The following is a 21,886-nucleotide window of genomic DNA, read 5'->3' on the forward strand; positions in this document are numbered from 1 at the left end:
TGACTGTTCCATTTTAACTTAACTATCTGACCTAATTTTAATCTATGCTCGAAAGAATTTTAATAATTAATTTTAATTAATCTCTATTCCAGAAATACGCATAAGGACTCACTTCAGGTGTCACAAAGTAACTCGGACTCTTCTCAATAGTGATTTGACCTTTGAACGAGTACGGCATCTTCCGTCTGTACCATTCCAGTCCCTTGCTGTAATTGTCATCTCTGTCAAAGAAGTGTACTTCGCCAGCAGCCTTCTGTATCTGCGGATGCAGGAAGAGCATCTCTAGCAAAGCCCGCGTGCCGCATTTCCTCACGCCGATTATAATGGCCTGAGGTAGGTGTCTGCTGGTGCGCGGAAAGTGGACCTTGTTCGAGAAGAGTAGAGGCGGCGTGGCACGAACCCTCGACACCAATTCCACGGTACGAGCCTCCACGCCGGATGCCGCATGTAGACTGTAGACAGCGCTGTCGTAGAGAACGTGAAACGTCAGGAACAGGGAGACCAGGGCGACCGATAAGAAAGCAGCAGCCATTTTGGGTCGTGATATTCCAACCACCAGGATACAATCCGATGTGTCGCCCTCGGCCGGCCTCATAGCAGAGCGGGGCATCCACCTGTGAAATTGCACAGAAACAAAAAAAAAAAGAAGACATAACTAAATAACCATCTAGACGAAATGGAAGCCGATTCGACTTCCCAGGTCAACTCACACTACAAGTCAAATTATCAGCTATCCTGGAATCCCAGAAACAGTCCTTGTTACGCCTACTTGTTATCCCCGTACACAACGGGTGTATACGTAAATTCGTACGATCATACATTATTCCTCGTGTAGTACTACGTGGCTCAAGTTCGAAGTTTCAATTTACGTAAGGTATGAACATAGGCGTAAATCGATCGTTTGGCTCAGCTCCATACGTCCATCCGTATATCTACATATATACACATATATATCCAGTTAACAATTTAAACACCGCGTGAGACAGTTCTTAATCGCACATCAACAACGTCATTGTTATTCACTGACTTCATTCGGGACTCGTTAATATCACGTGAGGGCAACGGCTAGCGTGCACGAGGTCTGACTCCACGTCATTCTATCCAGTATCTACGCTGGTAATGCTACAGAGTGTGGCAAGGGTATTATGTACCTATCTGCGAAACGTTAATAGGAATACTCGAGAGTAGCTACTAACTGTACTGGCTCTGGCTTGGCTAGCTTCAACCTGTAGGCTGGCGTCTATCAACTTTTACGAGCTACGAGTTGCACCACGAGTTGCATCGTGCTTCTGCACTTCCTGTGCCCGGACATCTTACACCACGCGAGACTTTTGCCCGCGTTGCTCCTGGAAGAACGATAACTCAGCCCGCATGTAGAAACCTCCCAGTCCTGAGATAAGACAATCCTCACGGAAGACGATCCCGCGGACGATCTTCGCCGGCGATCTACGCTCTCCTCAGCGAATTCTAACCTAAGAGATAACACGTTGGTGGTTGGGATATACTTGAGCAATTTTTTATCTTTTTCTTTTCTTTAACAATACTCTCGTGCCTTACGACTCTCCTTCGCGATAGCGAGGTTAGGTTACGTTTGCTTTATACATGGGCGCCAACGGTATTTTTGGGGCTGAATATCTTTTGAATAATTCCAAATGCTTATGCGGTCTTTGAAAAGGCTTTGCCTCGATTTTTACGGAAAAATGTAATTCCCAATCGGGTGCATCTAGCGTCCTACTGGAATGATACATCTTGTTCGGGGGTATTGAGTGGGTTCGCGAGTTTATATACGTATAGTAGAGGGGGCTATGTAGGAACGTTCTGGAATGACATATATGTAGTGTATAGGGGGTGCCAGAAGCGTATACCCAGGGTATTGGTTGCAGCTCGTTCGTGACCGGGCGCCATGTCTCCCACCGTGTTAAAATTGAAGACCTTATCTCGCAAACTAGTTCAATTAGGGAGCTCTGCGCGGAAAGCAACGATTTTACCCTCACGACGCTTCCACAGAAACTTTAATTAGTTAATTATACGTACCGCTGGTCGAGGTTTGATTAGCGTGAAGTGTGGCGTGGCACGGAATAATCAAAACAATCGGGCATTACGGCCAGTTAGCTTACTTCCTGGATACATATGTATATAATATATATGTATGTATGTATATTGAGACGCTAGTTACTTCAGTGTATGTATAAAAGTATATAGGATTCTTCATTTGTCATATCGAATCGGAAAATCATGGAAAGCTTTCCTCTTCCTTAAGCAGTAACACGTGGAAGCGTCTATCTGGCTGCTTTCGATGATTTATCACAGACGCCATAGTGATTAACGAGACCCGGTTCGTTACCGAATAAAAATATTATGAACGGCACTACCTCACGAAAAGGCTAGTACCCTATCGTTATGTAGCACTTCACTGACACCTACCACCTTTACAGGTTGCACTTATTCGTTATCCGAACGCGGTAGGATCATTGAGAAATTCATTGAATGACACTCACAAGACATCTATGGGGGATTGGGGAGACCACTCTCGACGAGGCCGCGCCTTGCTGGGCATCTGCGATGTTTTGGACGTTCACATTCTTTGCGAGAATCCTGAAAGCAGACAAAATATGCCACGGTCATTACATGTAAGTATCGTGCGAATGATAATTTAAAAGATCAATTATTCACTGGCTCATTCGATCCAACCAGTGTGGCAGCCATTTTGTGTGATTTTCTCAAAATTCATTATTCATAAGATCGACACACTTGTCCCACTTCCTCTTTATGTGTCAATAACAAGAAATATATTGACCAATGGGATACAGTTTGTAGGCAGTCGTTCCCCGTGCGTTAATCGATCATCCAAATCGTTTAGAAATGTCACAGAAAGAGTAAGTGGAAAAGGACTTTTTCACAGGAAAGAAGCTTGACCAATTCCACGTTTAACAGTTCATATTTCCCGCCTAGTATCGCCGTGGGCGTTGTTCCAGTACAAGTTTCAAATACGCTCGATTCACTCCTACCGCTAGGTTCACGGCGTAGCGCGTAGCGATAGTATCGAATTATCGATCTAGTGACCATTCTGGTTTGGCAGTCATTTTCGAGCCAGTTGGATAAATCCTGTAAATATGTAAACGTGTACACAGCCGAATAAGGATAAGTGAAACCCTTGTGGTCTTTCCGGGAGATTTAAGGCTCAACGAAGCGTCTGTTATTCTTTTTCGTTTTTCAAATAATTCCGCCGTCCCGTAACCATTCCCGTCCGGCTACACTCTAACCTCTTTAAAAGGCACTATGATATTTTTATCTAGAGGTGCTTGAGAAACGTCGGGAGCTTGCAGGGGCATGGAATAACAAGGACGCTCGAGGATCGATATATCGAGTGGCTTTAATGATGCACAAGAGGAACAAGCCGGGCCGATCGTTCCGGATCTTCCGGCGTCTCTCGGCCGCTTGCATAGTCATCAGGTTAGTAATTCGAAGCCTCGCCACTCTCTTCCGCTTGATAGTAGATATCGTAGCTTCTATCTATCATCAATTAATATTATGAACCTTATTGGAGCTTATGAGAAACTAGGAGTACGTACTTATATATCTATATAACACGGTATATGTTTTACCAGGTTTACTTGAGTCATACTGTTTACTACTCTACTTATGTATGTCATAAGTACTGCTCTGTGCTAACAAGATTGCGTATGGCTTCGTATACGATACAGACGCATATAAAATATTATCCGGCTCAATCACTCATATCTGTCGGCAATGATAACAACTAAAACAAATTCTAACAATTATTCAATTGTCGAAATAAGTGTTCATTGGTAAGTGAATAATTTAATTATCGAATCGCAGAATGGGGTTATGCTTTGAGATATTGATATTTCCTATGTCTACAGTGAGTGCGAGAGAGACGGACTTATGCGTACTTACGTGCGTAAGAGAAGGACATACATAACGTAAGCGCAATTTTCTCCATGGGTTCACTTAACCGTATCGTTTTTGTTATCTGTGCGACTACTGGCAAATTCGAGGTGGAGCAGCCGTATACCTATAGAATACCTCCCTGTTGGTGGCCCAGATAAAAATGACTTTATTCGCCCTTACAAATGAGGGTTATCGATCTACCTGAAGTGTCGCTCATTGAACTGACCGCGGAAGGGCCAATATACGTGATAATACCGGATAGACAAACAACATGTCAGTTGTTATTTATGATTCTCACTGAAACGTAGACAGAAGCTCGTAAAGCGATAACTCTCTGTTTGATTCTATACCTGAGAAGGAGAGATCGAAAAAAGCGTTCGAATGAGATAGAACGAGAAAAATGAGAAAGTTAAAGAGGAGAAAGCCGTTAGAACGTATTGGCAATTCGTTCCCGATTGGCGGACGTTTAAAAATGTTTTCCTATTACGTTGGAAAAAGAATCTTGCTAAGGAGAACCTTGCTGGAGGTTAGGTTAGGTTAGATCGAGTAAGTACAATCCGTATTTTCAGTATTTAATAGTGATCGAGTGAACGACAGCTTTTGGTCAGATTCAATTTACTTTTATTCCTTTCTTTCGTATTGGAAATCCCTACCCCCCACCGTCCTCCTCGCCTATTTCCACCCTTTGACTTTTTTTCACCATTATCACGATATTGTATAACCGAAAGCCTTTTTCGATTAGAAATTCCGAAGTACAATGAAATGGCGGGCTATTCAAAATATAATCAGCACTAAATGAATTATACGTAATGGACGTCGTATGAAATAGACGTGTGTCTCTGTATCGAGCGGCTCATGTAATAAAAACGTGAAAATTGTATTTTTAACATAAAAATTTATTATTAATGCTTGCAGACCCACATACGATTCTACGATACAATTTATTATGCCTGCATCCTTGCCACCACAGGGAGGAAGGTGTATGTGCTCTATTGATTTCTTCACGGGCGTAATAATCTGCTCCAGTACACTAAAGGCAAGTTCACATTAAAATAAGTTAAGCGTTTCGATCGATCGAATATGTCACTCTCTAATTAATTTTTCTTTTTAGGACACCTTTTAGAAACCTACTAGAACATTTGTCTAGTGTAGGTCATTGTCAAGAATAATGCCAGGAATTCTGTTGTGTCTCTGGGACATAGAATTGCATGACTACAGTCACTGATGGCACCATATATTATTATTATTATTATTATTATTGGTGACAATTTATACTGATATAATTTATCTACCTACGTCATTACCTAGTACAATTGTAGACTGACGCTTTTCTTGGTTTATTTTTACTAGGAGCCAGCATTGATACGCCAGCTCCAGAGTTGCCATTCCAACTGTATTCATTAATCGGCTGCATAGAGGGTTGCCGTACACGTGGAATGGATGGTGTAGTAATAGTAGAGCAGTGGTAGTAAGAGTAAAGGACGCTGACGCTGACGCCGACGTCGACGTCGACGCGTCTGCGCCGTCAGTACGGGCACTGAGTCAAGGTCTTGCCTGCTTGCCAACGATCGACCTGACCTCGCTCTTCTCCTTAAAACTCACACGAACTCGTCTGCGACCCTTTCTGTCTCTTTCTCTATATATATTCTCTCTCCATTGCCATCCACCTAAAGAAAGACAGAGAGGGAGATATCGGAGGACACAGAGGACCAACGAGAATGTACATAGAGAATACGTATGAAAAAAGCATCTACGTGCTGAGATTTCTCTAGGTATAATCAGGACATATATATACATATATATGTTTTTACATATACGTAAAACGGATAGATATTTATTCAATGCATTTCTCAGTGCTTGTCATTCCAATGATAACCATCTAGTGCTCCAGCTGGATATCCTACAAAATGGTCATGATGTTTTCTAGGTTCAGAGAGATATATTATTAACGTTATTCTATCGTGTTTTCATTGCATTATATATATGCATATGGAAATGCACCCTTAAATTTGTACACTCGTGGAACGGTTTACAATTATATTAATATTTTGTCTGTATTTCCTTGTATTTTCATGTGTATCAGCGACGTGGGAATCTAACAGAAATTAGGGCTGATATTTATTTAACGAATTATCAGACGACTACTAGTACCGGCTCTTTACTCTGTGCGTATAGTGTAGATCTTTTGATTTGTTTTATTCATACCGGCAAAGAGTCTCGTGGTGATTCTAATTGTAAATACGTATAGATATATTAAGATGGATTTATAGTAATTTTTTAAAAATTTTATTTACCACGCGTCATTTTGCAAATTTTTTACTGTCTCGCGCATCGTGCATCTATGCCGTTATTCTCGTTTCTCCTGCATAGGTTGATGGAATGTAAATAAAAACTATTTAAAATTATGTCGACCCGGTCGCCATACTCTTTGTTGCACTAGAGAGCTTAATGGATTTTTCGAACCCCATGGCGTAGCTAACCACGAGCTTTACTACCCTCTTACATGGATCTGAATAATTTAATGAGCAATTTGCACCCTCACTCCGTGGTAGAGCGTGTGTTATCAGTCTGTCTGATAAGGAAATGATTTTCGAAAGGGTCCATGCACTTTGAGACGCGGCATACATGCATCTGGATAAGCGTGTAGAAATTTGTTGCAATTTTCATTTAAGTATTCTTTCCCTCGATGGAATTTTGCTGATTGTGTCTCTTCCGTTAATTTATAAACTGCAAGGCTTCTTGGTGGAGATGTTTAAAGTATTTTATGAAACAAGGACATATTCTTGGATCTTGTATACTGTGATCTTAACATCCTTCGGTTATGCACCATTACTTTTTATTAGTTTAATAAACGCTTGTAACAACAGTGCTTCTGCCTTCCCTTAAATAAAAGTGGATATGAAATAGTAAGATTTGTGACGCAAGTAAGATCAAAGATCAATCTTGAATGGAGATGAGGATATCAAAGAGAGCCTAATGTATTACTGGTCACGTATCAAAAACTTGATGTCAGGATATAGGAAATTTCGATGCTTCCTCCGATCTTTAGGCGAATTGAATAAAGTTAGTATTGTTGTTTTTGCAAAATTTCAGCACGCAATAATAACCCGGTAATTAATTAGCTCAACAATAGTGGCTCTATTATGATGACTACAAAGAGAATCTAGGTCATTTTATCTAATGTTCCATGTATCTAACCTTACTTTATTTTTGAAAGAAACAAAATTTTTTTTATAAAAATTAGAATTTGCTTTTAGTGTAAAATAAGGAGTTATCGTTCCAGCTTGATTAACATATTTTTTGTCATTTTTTCCTTTCAATCTTTTTCTCGATTTCTCGACACACAAGATACGACTATTCTTATTAAATGGTCGACGAGCATTCTCACCTTTCCGGACGTAACGCAGAACCTGTCGCGTTTAGAGAACAATGGCGGCACGACGGCAGCACCCGGAAAACGATAAGCTCGACTGGGTCCGGGTTTGCTTAATGGATATTAATTTATCGCCAAGAAGTAATTAAAAGTCTTCCATTGTGTTGCCACCACCGGATTTTTCGCTCTCTCATCCATCTGCACTCACCCTTTTGCCTGGTTCTCCCTCTACAAATATAATCTATCCAGTAATACAATACAAAACAATACAACAAACGCACACAATATAAAATACCATTTCTACATTCAACTCGTCATGGGAATTCATATCAGTGATAGCATTAAATTTCAATCCCATCAATAAATCTGATTACAAAAAAATAACTTTCTATTGCTCAGAGCCCCTTCAAGAATAACCACGTACCATTGGTGCCGTGAATAAAACTCCGGACAAAACTACTGCCTCCACCACTGGCAAGTAGAGCAAGTGCGCAACTGATCAGACACCTAACCAATCCTATTCCATTATACCATTTCAGGCACGATACGGTCCCAAATATCATATCAAGGGTTAAATGCAGGAGGCCTCCCCCAAAAGTAATTATCATCGGGGCTAGATAAGAAAAGTGTAGCAGGGGACTGAAGAAACCAAGAACGGTCTAATATTATTTTCTTCTTTATACGTCGGAGACGTGGAGAATACAAATGCTAGAATCTTTTCCCAACCTTGCCCTTATCGCTGTGCACTAGGAAAATTCTATGACAATGCTTTGATCTAGAATCCGTGCGTTTGGCACTGTGAGACGTGGAAATAAATCTAGTGTACTTGGATAAAGTGATCGTGGGAAGTTCTGGAGTATCTTACTGAAAGGAAAGCTTGAATAGGGTAGTGAAAGAGTGTGAGTGTCAAAGGGGGGGAGTAGGCAGGAAGAGATTGGGGGGTGGGGGCAGAAGTGTTAACCGAAGAGAATATAAGTGAGAGAATAAAGAGAAGGGAGGGAGAGAAAAAAGAGAGAGCAGAAGAGAATGCCAATGAAAAAAAGAAAAGGTAAAGCCTGGTGCACGAGCCGACGGCGAGAAATAAAAGGGCAGAGTGTAATATCAGTTGGCCGGAATACATTATTCCTGGCAAATTACTACCCGGTTGATGAAAAGAGCGTGCCTCGATGAACTTTTAATAGAGCTCTCTTTTTCTTTTTTCTTTTTCTTTCCGAGTACCATGCCATCTCTTGGATGATGAACGTGACGAGGGATACTGAAACGAGAGGTTAAGACGAGATAGACGAAAGATGTGAAAAAGTTTGAGTATATAAAAGAGAAAATAGTCACCCGATATCTGCCTAAAAAGAAACAGTCTGATTTCTTAACTGTTTATTTTATAAATTGGAGAAATTGGTGTAGGCTACTTTCCATGTCCAGAAGCCACACAAAGCACGTGTCTCTAGCAGCAAAGACGCCCAAGAGCGAAATACTCTGTCGTAGCCTCGCTAATCCTATCAGGATGCTGGATAAGGAAAGATGGATTCCCGATGTAAAATCCACTGCCAGCCTTTCCCTCCTGTCTCGCAGCTTTTAATTCGAACCGTCAATCGCAGAATCTCAAGATATCCAGGTCGCTGGTTGAGGAATGCAAACTACTTCCGAAATACGTACTCGTTAAGAACCAAGAAAGAGACTGGAAGGTAAAGGAAAACGTTAGGAGAATTCAAGGTGGACAGTTTCAGACAATATGATCGATTCCTTACTTGGCTTTCTATGGAGACTGCAATCAGTACTGGCTTCGATTAAACGGTCTAGGATATATCTGTGCTCAGCATAGCATGTACAGATAATGTATATATGGTATACACTAGCTACATACATCCATATACTTTAAAGTACACCATCTATTTTTATCTTATTTCTGGCGCACCAAGAATTCAGTAGGAGCATTGTAACTTCTCTGGAGTTATCTTACGCAGTTTCTACTGCTTCATACAATTCCCTGTATACTCGGCGAGCTACCCTTATATCTACCTAACCTTCCCTGGGTAAGAGAGACGGAGGGTAGTGCACTGATACCCAAGCGGTGTCATGACGTTATGTAAATTTTTTGGTGATATTTTTTTCAACGTCCATGGTACCCTATCTTGCCACCGTTACAATTCCCAGTACTATGAAGATATATCTGTAGCGAAGCTGGAGCCATTTTACATCTGAAAATATATAATATATATATGTATACACAGATTATAGAAATTTTATGTTACAATAGATGCCTGTAGGCTGTATCAGCAGTTAATGTAGCTATTAAGAATATCGTTAGCCGTTTAATTGCAACGAAGTCTTGTATACTCTCGTGACTTTATGGTACGATTAAGGTTAAATTGAAAATGTAAATTCATCAGGAGTTTCTTACGGTAATAAGAAATTTTTTTAAGTCACGAAATGACAATTAAAGTCCTACTTGGAAAATTCAACTGGATTACCGTATTATCCTGGTTTTCATGGCTGAACGAGACCCGTTTGTCAAGGTAGCCAGCGCCATTACCGACCCCAGGACCATGGCCGACCCTTCGACGGCACTCAAGTATTTGGGTCTACGCCGAGGGGACCAAGAGAAAAGGTAGATGGGAAACGAAGGAATAGGGACGTACCTTATCTTACCATTTCCAAGTAAACGACCTTCCTCAAAGGACAATGTCGAGCTGATTTCTGAGTGGCGTGTCTTAACTCGATTTTCCTCTTGAAAATAGGGAAGCTTTCCCGGGGTGGATGTGGACGATGAGAGGGTGCAGGTGATCCAAAAGGGATCGAAAGAGAGCCCTTTATTTTTCCACCTACGTGAAGAGAAATTTTTTCGTCAACACGTGTTCTCTTTCGAGGAATTGGCAAACACGACGGTTAAGAAACGATGACGCGACGAACATGGGCTACGGATAGTCCTGGTGAAGGGCGACGTATGGAGCATCCACAAGAAGTTCATGGACCTCTGCCTTCAATGTTTTCGATTAGTTTCTCACGTCCATACAGAAAGTATAGTAATAATTTATGACCTGTTGGTAGATTCTATTATCAATCACAGGGAACCAGACAAATTGTTACCCTGTAAATGGATCCTAGTAATAAAAATGAATACTCTAGTATCCTGAACATTTTTTTGGGTAAAAATACAAATAAAATAAATGTATAACGGTACCCAGCAAAATTTCGCAGCACGTCTTAAACTTTTACGACGACCATCGGAGGCACTCTCTGTAAGACAGATAATTAAAGGTTTTTCAGTGAAACTTTATACGATTAAAAGTCACTGAATACGCTTTTACCTGGATCGTAAAACAAGAAATTTTCATGGTTCCGAGTAACATCTCGTATCGAATATCCCCTGAATGTCAGAGATCACGATAAGTTGGCGTGACTCCTGGCTACGGTATAGCAATCTCAGAATTTCCTGACTGGGAAAAAAAAGGAAACGGCTTGCCTAAAAAGAAAAACGTAGAGTGCGTACAAAAAGGCAAAGAAACCAACAAAATCATCCCCATAATGAACGTTAACGATTCCTCGACAAAGGAGCAATCGTGTCCTGGGGAGAAGCGCCTTTAAAAATCAGATAGGCGGATATATCGCACGGCCCTGAAGAAGCTTTCGTTACGTAATTATTGCATTTCTCTATCCCCAGGAGCTAATGAGATTCTCTCGGACGATCCCTTCCGATTCATTTATTAAGCGAATTCCTATTAAATTTAACTATAAGAGTCTCACTTCCGCTTAACCATAACGACCTGTCATAAAAGATCTGAGAGTCCGTAGAAAAAAATGATTTCTCCCCAAGTACTCATTAGGTTAGGATATTGCTGGGAAAAAAAAAAGATAAATTTATCACAATCCACGGAGAATTCAATGCCATTTAAATTAATCCACTCTGGGATCATTGCTAATCGGATATGACGTAATCCGAGACACTTAAAAGTGCCTTCTTGGCGGTGTGGACATCCTTATTGTTCTTGGATAGAGAAAGAGCCTCGGAGTGCCGCGGCATGCATTATTTATATTCATTGCCTTTTGCAAGTAACGCGTTACATTATTTATAGGCAGATTTTACATTGCGTCGTGACACGCCTACCGAACTTGCAGGTAACGAGAGAGATTCCTTCCAATGTATCTCCATCCATTTGGCGGAAGTGTAATGCACAAACCGGAAGAGTAAATGGGATCGCTAGAGCTGGGAATGTCCGCTGTACGTATAGGTATACCAATAGCTGTTCACAGTATGTATGTATATACCACGCACGTGTGCATCTATATGAAGAGAGTATGTATTTCTGCTGTTATTTCTGCAGTAAGAAGATACCGAAGGGAATTCTCTACGTACCTTGTATTCCAGTATGACCAACCTTTTACTTTTCATCCGCGAATAACTATTGTCATAACAGTTATTATCCTGGCGTCCCAATTCGAAAGAACCCAGTTGCCAGTTGCAGTTTGTCGAAACCCACCATCCTCATATAAACGGAAGTGCCGTCGCGTGCCTATTTCGAGACCTTGCACGTTGAATGCTGCATGCATGTATGTATATAGGTTTCTCCCATCTTATAACCTCCTAGCGCTATTATAGGTTAGGTTTGCGGCTGCAAGAAGGAAGATAGTTGGGTGCAGCTCGTTCTACGTACCCGGAAAGCGCTAATTTCTCTCGGAGGCATGATTGGCCTGGATGGGAGCCACGATCTAGATGCTCGAGATACGGAAAGATTCTTCTCCTTGGAGGTAGAGACTGGCAAGAGCGACATTCGCGGTAGCTAGAGCTTGGCAGTGAGACTGGAGAAATATCCGCCTTTAGAATAGCCACTGACTACATACATCCGGTTGGAAATGGTTTGATTGCGACTATTCAATTGTATAGGTTAGCACTGGGTACCTGTAATTGTCGTGGCTCCTTTTGAATCTTCGAAGAAGTGCAGCTGATTGCGAGCATTCGGTTGGAGAAATCTTGAGAGGCCACTTTGGATTTTCAAACATGACCGCGGTAGGTACTTCATTCAGTACGGTAGGACTACGATGGTAATAATGTATCCGGAGGAACTGAGTCAAGAGTGTCAACAAATAACTTACAGCCACACAAAATTCCCGAGCGTTACTTCTGATATTAATGTCAATATATACCTAACCCCATCTAACAATTGTTCGTCTCTGTATTGAATCTCCAGTACCTATAATTTTGTCCACAATTCGTATACATCATACATGTGCAGACGACAGGAACTGCCAACGACTGGTACGCGTGACAAGTAAGTAAAGCATAAGGACAGAGCACGTAAGGTATAACCAGCGATCACGACATTCGTGACGTAGTAACAATCTCGTGACTGGTCCGCGTAAAATACAGTGTCGTCGCGACGCCTAGCGTCAGGAAAACGGAAACAGCTTGTCGACTCGTTTGGCAATGACTGATGGACTGTTCTGTGGCCAATCAAAAGCAGGCGCAGTCTTGACAGTTGATTATGGGTGTAGACGTGAAAGAAGCAAAAAAGAAAAGGTAAAGAAATAGGAGAAAGAAGAGAACGATGAAAATGTTACAAAGCCAGTGCCAGTTGAAATAGGAAATTTCTCTAGAGATATACTTGATCTAACCTCTACGTTCCGTGTTCGGTCTGTATCCTCCAGGTGAATGAACGACGAGACAGGATACCTCCGGCAACACGGAAGATTAAAGTGTCAGCATCACTCGGGGAAGCCAGATGAATTTTTCACGGTGCAATAAGTCCCGCATCGTCTGCAGAGGCCACAAATGAAACGGCGAGAAACACGACTGGCTTTTTCTGACTTTTGCCAGGTTCTTACACAGCAAGCTAGATACATACGTAGAAAGGTGAGTGGTACGTGCCATGTTCCTTTTCTGTACACTTTTCTTTTCTCTCTTTCACAAAGTTCTTAGCCTTGATACCTTTTTTCACGAATAAACTTTGACAGACCCCTCATCGTGAACTCATGGCCTTATATCGTAGCATGCTATTTATATTGCCTAGTATACTTCGATTTTCTCGCGTACCGTGAACGCACCTTTGACCTAACCTATGTAACACGAGTAGTCCACCATCTTAATTAGACAACACGGTGCCGGCTTCCGGCTTAGAGTACTTAAGCACTTATATATATTAACGTGCGATACTGGAGGCGTTGCTCTTTTAATTACATGCATCCCATAACTGCCATAACTAGCACTCGACCTGAAGACTGTTATGTGAATTCGAGTTGAGTGCGATCCCAGTAGATAATGAATACGTTTCCCGCAGCCATTGCAAAGCGACGTTTCTTCTTCCCCCATTTGCATAAGTACTGAAGGAAAAGAAAACTCGGATTCTCAGTTAATGTGTTTCTATGAAATTCTATAAATGATTGTTTAAGGGAACGCGCCTGCGCAGACACGATTCAATTAAAAATTAAGATAAATCATCCATTTGAAATCTTTATGATTTCGAAAAGAAGTCGTTTCTATAAAATCCGACGGATCGTTAACTTTCGACATTACCAAGTGAGGAAATTGATGTATTTTTTCGTTACGCTTCAATTTTTTTTAACAGTATAGCTTTCTTTCCCCTGATATTCGGTACCTCCACGCTATTCGTACATCAATCCCCTAGCACTTACGCATATGTATCGTACCACTTTGAGACAATTATAACGCAATTTTTTTCTACTTAGACGAGTGCTACGTGCGAGGAATTCGCCGATGTAATCAGCCATCTTAGTGATTAAGTTATCAAAGTAAACATAAAGACCTCATAGCATCAGACCCGTACTGCAAGTATCCAAGTGTTGTATACGATAGTGACAAAAGATACGACTAATAAAAAACTATCGATCTATTGAATTATTTTTTTATTTTCTAGACTCGCCATATAAATAAATTCAAACTACTAGTTCCAAGGCGACATCAGTTGAACATGATAGCTACTCCATATTGGAGTCGATACCACGTCCATGATACTAGTTGACACTGATTCGCAAATTTACTGATAATTAGAAAACTCGATAAAAAAATCAGGTAAGAAACATAAGACTACAATAAAACTTTTAAACCCAGCAGACACACTTAGCTCCTAAAATAAGGTCAAGGGTGATTAAGAAGTACTTGAACGAAGAAATAGGGGTAAAATAAATTTTTTTTTGTATAGATGACACTTTTTTTAAAGTGGTTGCTCTCTATCCGTTTTACAATTAGATATTTTTGTACCGTGGTTAATCCAGGGGTAGAGAAAAGAAAAGATGGATGTTTTCTTTATGTTATGAGCTACTTTTATGGGGAACAAGGTTAGTTCATGGGGTTGGTTCAGGTGCGTGATGCAATTTCTATTCCCGATGCGATCTGATCATCTGTAGGGAGTATCACGGTAATATATTGCCCATGGGACTTTCGCCAGTTTTCATCCCTTCTACGATTATCCCCCTCTCGCAGCATCCCTTCCAACTCGTTCCAGTCAACCGTTAGAACCATCATCCCCTTACTTGGCCTCTCCTTATCTCCCGTCGTTCCACGCACCCTATTCTTTATTTTCCCACCCTCTGTCTCCCTCGCTCTCTCTCTCTCTCCCTCTCGCACCAACGCGTTCTTACTTCAATTTGCTTAAGGATTTATCGTCCAGGACCCTCGTGTCCTCCACATATTCAAAGGGTCCAACCCCATAGACGCGAGACTGCCATCAAATTTATCAACGCTTTGATAACCTTTCTGTTTCAGATTTGATAAAAGGTCAAATTCCCACTGGATATACTATACCGAATATATCGTGGATCATAGGTTACTCCTGATTCGGCGAAAGCTCCTTTTGGATACTGTCAAGGAATAATGACTCTCGGGGTATAATTAATCAAAGCAATTACCTCGATATTTTCGGGCAAAATTAATTCCTAACGAAATACCCAGTTCACCTTTGACCCTGAAAAATAATCGTTGGACGAAAATGACGAAGCTGTGAAACACGTATGTATATATATTACATAGCAAAAATTCCTGATGGTGTCATCACGTATTTATAACTGTGAACGCGAATAACTTTGAAAGAAATTTTGTTTTTCAGAATTCATTAAAAAAATATCGCATGTCGTATAAATTTTGATTCTCGTTAGGGCATGACCTTAATGCCCGTAAAATACTTTTGTGCCTTTCATTAATCATCTGGTTAATTTGTTACATGATAACAGAACGTTACTACCTATGGATAAAACTGATGGAGAACCAGAACCCTATACGTATTCATTGTATACAATTTAACCACTGTAAGGATTAAAGACCGGACATAATAAAAGAAGGGAAATTACCAGCGGAATTTGATAAGGAAACGCTTCGAAGGATATTCTTGTATTGTATCCATATTTGAATAAGGGCTTGCCATTAATTTGAAATTTCACCAATATGTATTACTAAAGGCAATTACGTGCCCATCGTACGTTTAATTATACAGGATGATCATCAGGATTACCTGAAGCTACATAAATTTTTACCTATATATATACACTTGGTACAGTAAAATCCTGGATGATTCAGACCATAAGTACTTGCTAAGAAAATTGCATGGGATAACATGCAGATAAGTTTAACGTTTTATCGTTTACCTAGAAAGTCAGAATAAAAATCTAGTTGCGGTGGGAACGGATAACGGTGCCTTGTGATTGTCTTTATGTAAAAACGGAAGTAGAGTAGAGAAATATCGTCTAGTAAATTCGTTGGAATAATAAATGAATATTCGATATGTGGATCGGTTCATGTAAATGTGCTACCTACTTCCGGTTCTCTTTAAGTTTATATATAAACGTCAGGAAACGTTATCGAACAATTGGCACGTATAGAGAGAAATGGTAAAAGACGAGAGAGGAAAGAAAAAAGTAATAGTAAAGTGGATCGAGTGCCCGATTTTTCCTGAGAATTTCCAAACGACGTGGATGATGACATTTTCTATCTGGTAGCAACGGTCTCTCTGTCCCGACTTCCGTATTATGATGGGAAGAGCCTCTTGAAGAGGACCCGGGGCCACCTCTTCTAGCCAACCAAGATAACACGTCATATTTCACCCACAAATCCTTCCGTCTCTTACACGTCTTGCCGTGAGACAAAGCTTTTCTTATTTTACTTTATAAAGGCTACGATTCGACCCTGCAAATAGCACCAACATCATCGTACATACCTATAACTCTCTTTTATAGCATCTGATTTCTTATCATTGATAAACTTTATGTCTTGTAACTTCGAAAAGATAAAAATCCTTCAGTAGCGACTTTACTGTTCACGGTTATCTGAAAAATCTTATATTAACTTAGAAATGGCAAGTCTGAAGTTTCTCGAGTTGCTCGAATAAAAATTATATAAAATTATAATGTTTCAGGTTATGAATGAAAATCATTGACGTTTCAAGTAGAGAACTTTTTACAACAACAAGGCTTTGTAAAGCTCTACCACGGTGAACCGTGGTAACGCTTGAAGTGAAGCGATGCCAGTGTTAAATGAAGTAATGTCGAGTTGAACTTTAACGAGGTATCCGAAAAGTCAAAACTCACGGGGAACGAGTTTCAAGTAAAAACAGATTTGACTGGGACCTATCGAATCGAGATTTTATATCGATAATTGGTGAAAACGGAATTACGGCAGCTGATATAAATACATAAAGGTATATTATATACTTGTTAGCATACGTACATTAATTATAATTTAAATTTACATATACTATGCATATATACCTACCAATCGTTATGCTTACTGGATTCTTATTAGACCTGAAGTAATTATTAAACAACATGGAAGACGATTGGCGAACCTGACTACGTGATTTGAAGTTCTAATGTCCGTTGCGCATTTAATTACTGGCAGTGAGTGTTGCCTGGCTACATCGGCGCACGTTTGTAATTATTGACAGGAAATTAAAGCATATTACACCGCTGGCTGCTACGTTACGGGTCACATCGGAACGGCTCGTATGTGGAATCCATTTCCATTGGTTACTTATCCGACGATTGGTAACGATTGAAATTTGTACTCCATTGCATGCCAATTTGGTTTAGTATTTCATCTCTCATATCGCATTGATAAGAGACGATCGAATTCAATTTCCACCGAGAGTTTTCACAAAGTCAGATAAAACGTCAATGTTAATTACTAATTAAGAGACCAAAGTATCGCTTATACCACTATTTTCCGCAGATACGAAAGGGAAGAAAAAATTAATGAAAACAAGTACACCCAGAGAGCGTAGATTAAGGACAGATTGAATTTTCCTCTTTTTACGAGTTTCCCAGGTAATTACCAGCACTCTACATATATATATACATCACGGGGCATATCGGCCTACATAAAAGAAAACGACTAATTTTCAAAACTGACGTCATGAATATACGGGACAACGAAGCTCGCGCAATTTGTTACATACTGGACAACGTTAATGTGTGTAGGTGTGCTTCGGCCTTTATTTACAGTGTCAAAGTGCCTGGAAAATAGTTTTACATACGCATATACTAATATGCTTTTCCCACATAGGGTTTCACGAATTTAGGACGAATCGATAGGCGAACGAGTGTACGCTCGGCAAATGATATTTAATTAACGCCCTATTACGAGAATTTTGGACATGCTGCGCACGGTGATTCAAGAAAACCTTCATTTTCTCCTATCGCCAACGGATACGGGTACGAGTGTAATAATAGGAACGTAAAACGATTGAAGTTTATTATAAATAACACAGATTTCGTCTTAAGTCGAAAATCGAGCTTTTTGGCACAAAGGACATGATCTTGAATGGACGCCAAAATTAAATATCCACGTCGTTAATTTTCAAGAGTCCATACCTATACGCTGATTACTTATTAATTCTTATAATTAATAAAAAGTTACGTAAGACAGTGAATTTACTAGTTTGACAGTTCGCCAATAGCATATTATTTTATTGTTATAATATGTTTCATATTCGTGCTGTAGTATTTTAACTGTAACGTACTGTAGTATTAGTATTGTATATGATATTATATATATATATACCAGAGGTATCATTATACTATCAAGTATTATAGTACGACTAGTAGCACATATGGAAGTGGTAAAGTATGCCATGAGTTTGACTCTTATCCCGTATAATCAACTGACAAGGCCACGTAGCCTCCGTTTACCCAGCGCGTAATAACACTGAGAAGGACCGTATAATTTCGCGGGTCTCAATAAACCGGAAGTGTCCAATAACTCATAATAAACTCGACCTACACGCAGCTTAATTAACAAGCGGATTATCCGCCTCGCGAGAATCCTTAGCATCGCGTTGGGATTAGACAGGTTATACGATAGGAAAGGTGAGCAAGCATACTAGTTGGTAGTAGTGTTTTCTTTTAATTTTCATTCTTTTTTTTTCTTTATCCAACTCGTTGGTACCGCTCTCTTCATTTACTTCTTCGTCCTCTCCACGCTCGTACAGCATTAAAAATGCGACATTACCACATGCCGATCGTACAGTTTTCTTAAGGAATTGAAAATTCGAAATTCCCGCGCTCTAATTGGTCTCACGAAAAGTTTCCTACTGTTCCATACAAACGTCAATATATATACACGTCGTATTTACACGGATATGTAGGTGGACGATGGGTAGTGGGTTCTGTAAGTCATGGCAAGGTACATATATCTATATGGTCACGTGTTCAAATATCTATATACATATTATATGCTCAAGACGCAGTAGATGATTTTTTGTTTTCTTGGGCAGCTGCTGCTCTATTTGCCAGTATCTTTTGAGGGCGAACCATCCCCCTACCAAACTACCACCTTCAGCCCCAGCAGCATCAAACCACCAGCTCTATCTTCTCACTCAGTGACTCGCCCTGCTCCGCCTCCTGCAGGATGGGATCCGAAGGTAACCGTAACCTAACCTAACCTAACCACCCACGGTAGTACCTTCCCGGCGAACCTCTTGCGCCCGCACCGTACGACCAATCTCAGGTTTCCTCTATTCCTGTTTCTACCCCTATAAAGAAAATGTTTCTCATCGCGAATCGGACCGATTTGGGATTCGCCGTTGGGCACGGGTCACGTTTCTTCGAATAGTCAAATTGCGGAGAAGGAAAGATCCAACCCACCCGGCCGCCCTCTACCCCCCGTACCAGAAGGTATTCCCGAGGGATTTACGTCCTGACGCAGTGACGTAACGAATAAGGACTATCGGTTGATATAAAAAAAATTTTTTTCGCTCTTTTCTATACGAATAAAAAAAATCTACCAAAACCTGTACTTCGGCCTAGCCGTAGATAATTCGCCAATTACCTTTGAACTGGACTCCATTATTTTTTTTTCTTTCTTCCTCTCTTTGACAGTATGCGATAATCGAGTCGAAACTTTTCTTTTCTCTTTTTATTATCTCTATGTGCCTCTTATCGTACACAGATCCGAAAGAGACAGGGACAGTCTGCTGCCGTTTTTCGCGAGGGTTATTTCTGCAGAACCACTTCAATCTGACCCTGTGGCGTTTTGCGGTACATCCAGGGGCGTACTAAGATCTTGAACGGGAAGGGCGAAAGGTAGAATTTTTCGTCGTGAACTCTGAGTTCGAGAAAATGATGGCAGAAGTCGAAACGATAAACTCTATAACTACGCTCTTGACTCTGGTACGAGTATATTTTTCCTCTTTTATTCTGCCCTTCGCTCCCTTTCTGCATCCCCAGTCTTTCCCCCTCGTCACTCTTTCCAGGGCGCTGTCTTTACGGCCTGTCGCTACACTCATAAACCGCCTTAGCGTCAAATCAAACGCGACAAGGGAGCCACGCCATTTACGACCAGCAACAATCACCCTCGGCAATTATTTCGCTACGTTGTAAGCCATTGACTTTTTGAACTAACATTTTTACATTTTTATGAAAAAAAAAAAAAAAAAAAAAAAAAAAAAAAAAAAAAAAAAAAAAAAAAAAAAAAAAAAAAAAAAAAAAAAAAAATTTGCAATTTTTAACAAAATTACGTGTCTCACCGGTACCATCAATTATTCTCACGGCAATTCTCGGTCCGACAATGAAATAAGCCGCTGCCGGAAACGTGGGCGGATATAATTTGTCCCTCAAGTCAGTCGTTCGCAGTAGTATAAACGTCACCTTTAAACTTGACGCTACTAAAGTTTCAACGTTATAAAACAGACCCGGCACCTGCGTCTTGATAATGAGCTTTTATTTCGCCAAGTAAACGCGACGTTCTCGTGAGAAGCTTCGTCCGGGTTATCGGTCGGAATAGAATTGAGGTTAGGTCGGGTTAGGTTGCTTGGCTTAAAGCGGACAAGGAGGCGAGGGAAGGGGATTGGTTGGAAAATATTTTCTCGGGAAATTCATAATGTCCGAAATATTTTCCACTCCTTTTACCTAATCCTCCCCCCGGTCACCCCTCTCTAGCATCCCCTTGATTATCCATCTCCTCGAGAGCAAAGTACCGGCAGTTACTTTAATGTAGTCAACACGTGAAATACACGTGAGCTAATTAGGAATAAGGAAGATTAACTCGCGTACCCTCCCTCTTTTTGGCACTGCGCCCCCTCCTTGTCAGAATCATCACTACCCTTATAAAAATCCAGCGCCATTGTGTTTGCTAGCGAATTTTGCTTTGTTTCTTAATTTATGGCTATTTTGCGAATTTACCTACCCCCGGACATTTTTACGAACATCCCTCTTTTCTCCGTGGGTGCTTGGCCGCTACTACCTTCCGATGAGGATCATTAGTACGGCCCTGAATTTATTGCCGTTGACGTTGACGTTACGCCGGTACCGATTTTATGGCTGTACCATCGGATAACGAGGGTCGGCTAATTTATCTAGCTTTTATTGATTGCCAAAAATCTTCGTAAATCCCTTTCCTCTTATTTCATCTTTTTCAATATTTTTCTCACTAACACCCCCCTTTATTGGTATTTTCTGGTTCTTCGTGTCAACAACATTGTCGAGTGCTCGGGCATCGGGACGGCTTGGAAATTGTCGAAGCTGCCAAGGAGTCGACGTTGTGAAACGTAATTGCTTCCAGAATGGCGCAAAGAGTGTTTCCTGTGACGAGTTTATATCCTCCCCTTCATACGTTACAGTACACGCGATTTAGTGTCGGTATTTTGTATTTTTCAATAAAATCTCGACCACCCCGGGACTTCAGTATTACCAAGAATTTTATTGCGATTTTAGGCTTTACTCGCGTAGTACACGGGTTATGTGCCTCGTACGTTATCGATCAGGAAATTCATGTTTAACAAGTTAATCTTTCACTTGACAGATACACGTGGATGGCTTCACTCGGATGGTCAAGTTTACCCAAGCGTAGGCGTTTGTTCCTGTGGATGATATATAGGAGCCCTGCTGTTTACATCGGATATTTTGAAGCCAACGAAATTCATTGTGCCTTTTAACAAGTGAGGGGTTGTTACGAATGGAAGAAAGTCGGTATTACACGAGGATATAAGATTTATGATAAATCAAGGTACATTGTGTATATATATTGTAACGTAATTCTTTAACTTATGACCCGACACCGATAGCAAAACATATGAGAACGAACTATCTTCGAGAACCAACCTACGTTACCTTCGGCCGTCCACCCGTCGTTCGTGCATCCGCAAGCCAGGCGGCCGCCAGCCAATT

General features: G+C 40.6%; 1 protein-coding gene and 1 long non-coding RNA gene across 26 annotated transcripts in view; one reads left to right on the top strand and one right to left on the bottom strand.

Moving 5' to 3' along the window:
* Positions 1 to 21,886, bottom strand: part of LOC107271182 (heparan sulfate glucosamine 3-O-sulfotransferase 1) — a 45,398-nt gene that overhangs the window by 4,149 nt on the left and 19,363 nt on the right. Inside the window, exons 1-10 of one of the 20 annotated variants that reach the window (XM_025088404.1) lie at positions 12,425 to 12,543; positions 12,180 to 12,343; positions 10,591 to 12,079; positions 10,464 to 10,519; positions 9,922 to 10,370; positions 9,031 to 9,480; positions 8,615 to 8,960; positions 7,301 to 8,540; positions 2,499 to 2,595; positions 113 to 614 (exon numbers count right to left, since the gene is read on the bottom strand). In XM_025088404.1, the coding sequence (XP_024944172.1) occupies positions 113 to 614; positions 2,499 to 2,557 (561 nt within the window). In that variant the 5' untranslated portion in view covers positions 2,558 to 2,595; positions 7,301 to 8,540; positions 8,615 to 8,960; ... (4 more) ...; positions 12,180 to 12,343; positions 12,425 to 12,543. Of the gene's footprint in view, positions 1 to 112; positions 615 to 2,498; positions 2,596 to 6,666; positions 6,794 to 7,300; positions 8,541 to 8,614; positions 8,961 to 9,030; positions 9,481 to 9,921; positions 10,384 to 10,463; positions 10,520 to 10,590; positions 12,096 to 12,179; positions 12,544 to 21,886 lie in introns of those variants that run through there. The other 19 variants (XM_015746866.2, XM_025088407.1, XM_025088405.1 and 16 more) reach the window with 19 other exon arrangements.
* LOC107271183 lies at positions 12,629 to 21,720 on the top strand. Of its 6 annotated transcripts, none has more exons than XR_001538560.2 (11): positions 12,629 to 12,797; positions 12,926 to 13,130; positions 14,152 to 14,306; positions 15,000 to 15,242; positions 15,340 to 15,620; positions 16,642 to 16,923; positions 17,028 to 17,269; positions 17,454 to 17,697; positions 17,787 to 17,935; positions 18,997 to 19,143; positions 21,522 to 21,720. It is a non-coding gene; the product is annotated as an uncharacterized LOC107271183 (long non-coding RNA). The 6 variants fall into 6 exon arrangements; XR_003060796.1 differs by having other exon boundaries at positions 12,631 to 12,797; positions 15,464 to 15,620; positions 17,454 to 17,701; XR_001538561.2 differs by having other exon boundaries at positions 12,631 to 12,797; positions 15,464 to 15,620.

The sequence above is a fragment of the Cephus cinctus genome, unplaced genomic scaffold, assembly GCF_000341935.2.
Source record: "Cephus cinctus unplaced genomic scaffold, Ccin1 Ccin1_scaffold0921, whole genome shotgun sequence".
Lineage (NCBI taxonomy): Eukaryota > Metazoa > Arthropoda > Insecta > Hymenoptera > Cephidae > Cephus > Cephus cinctus.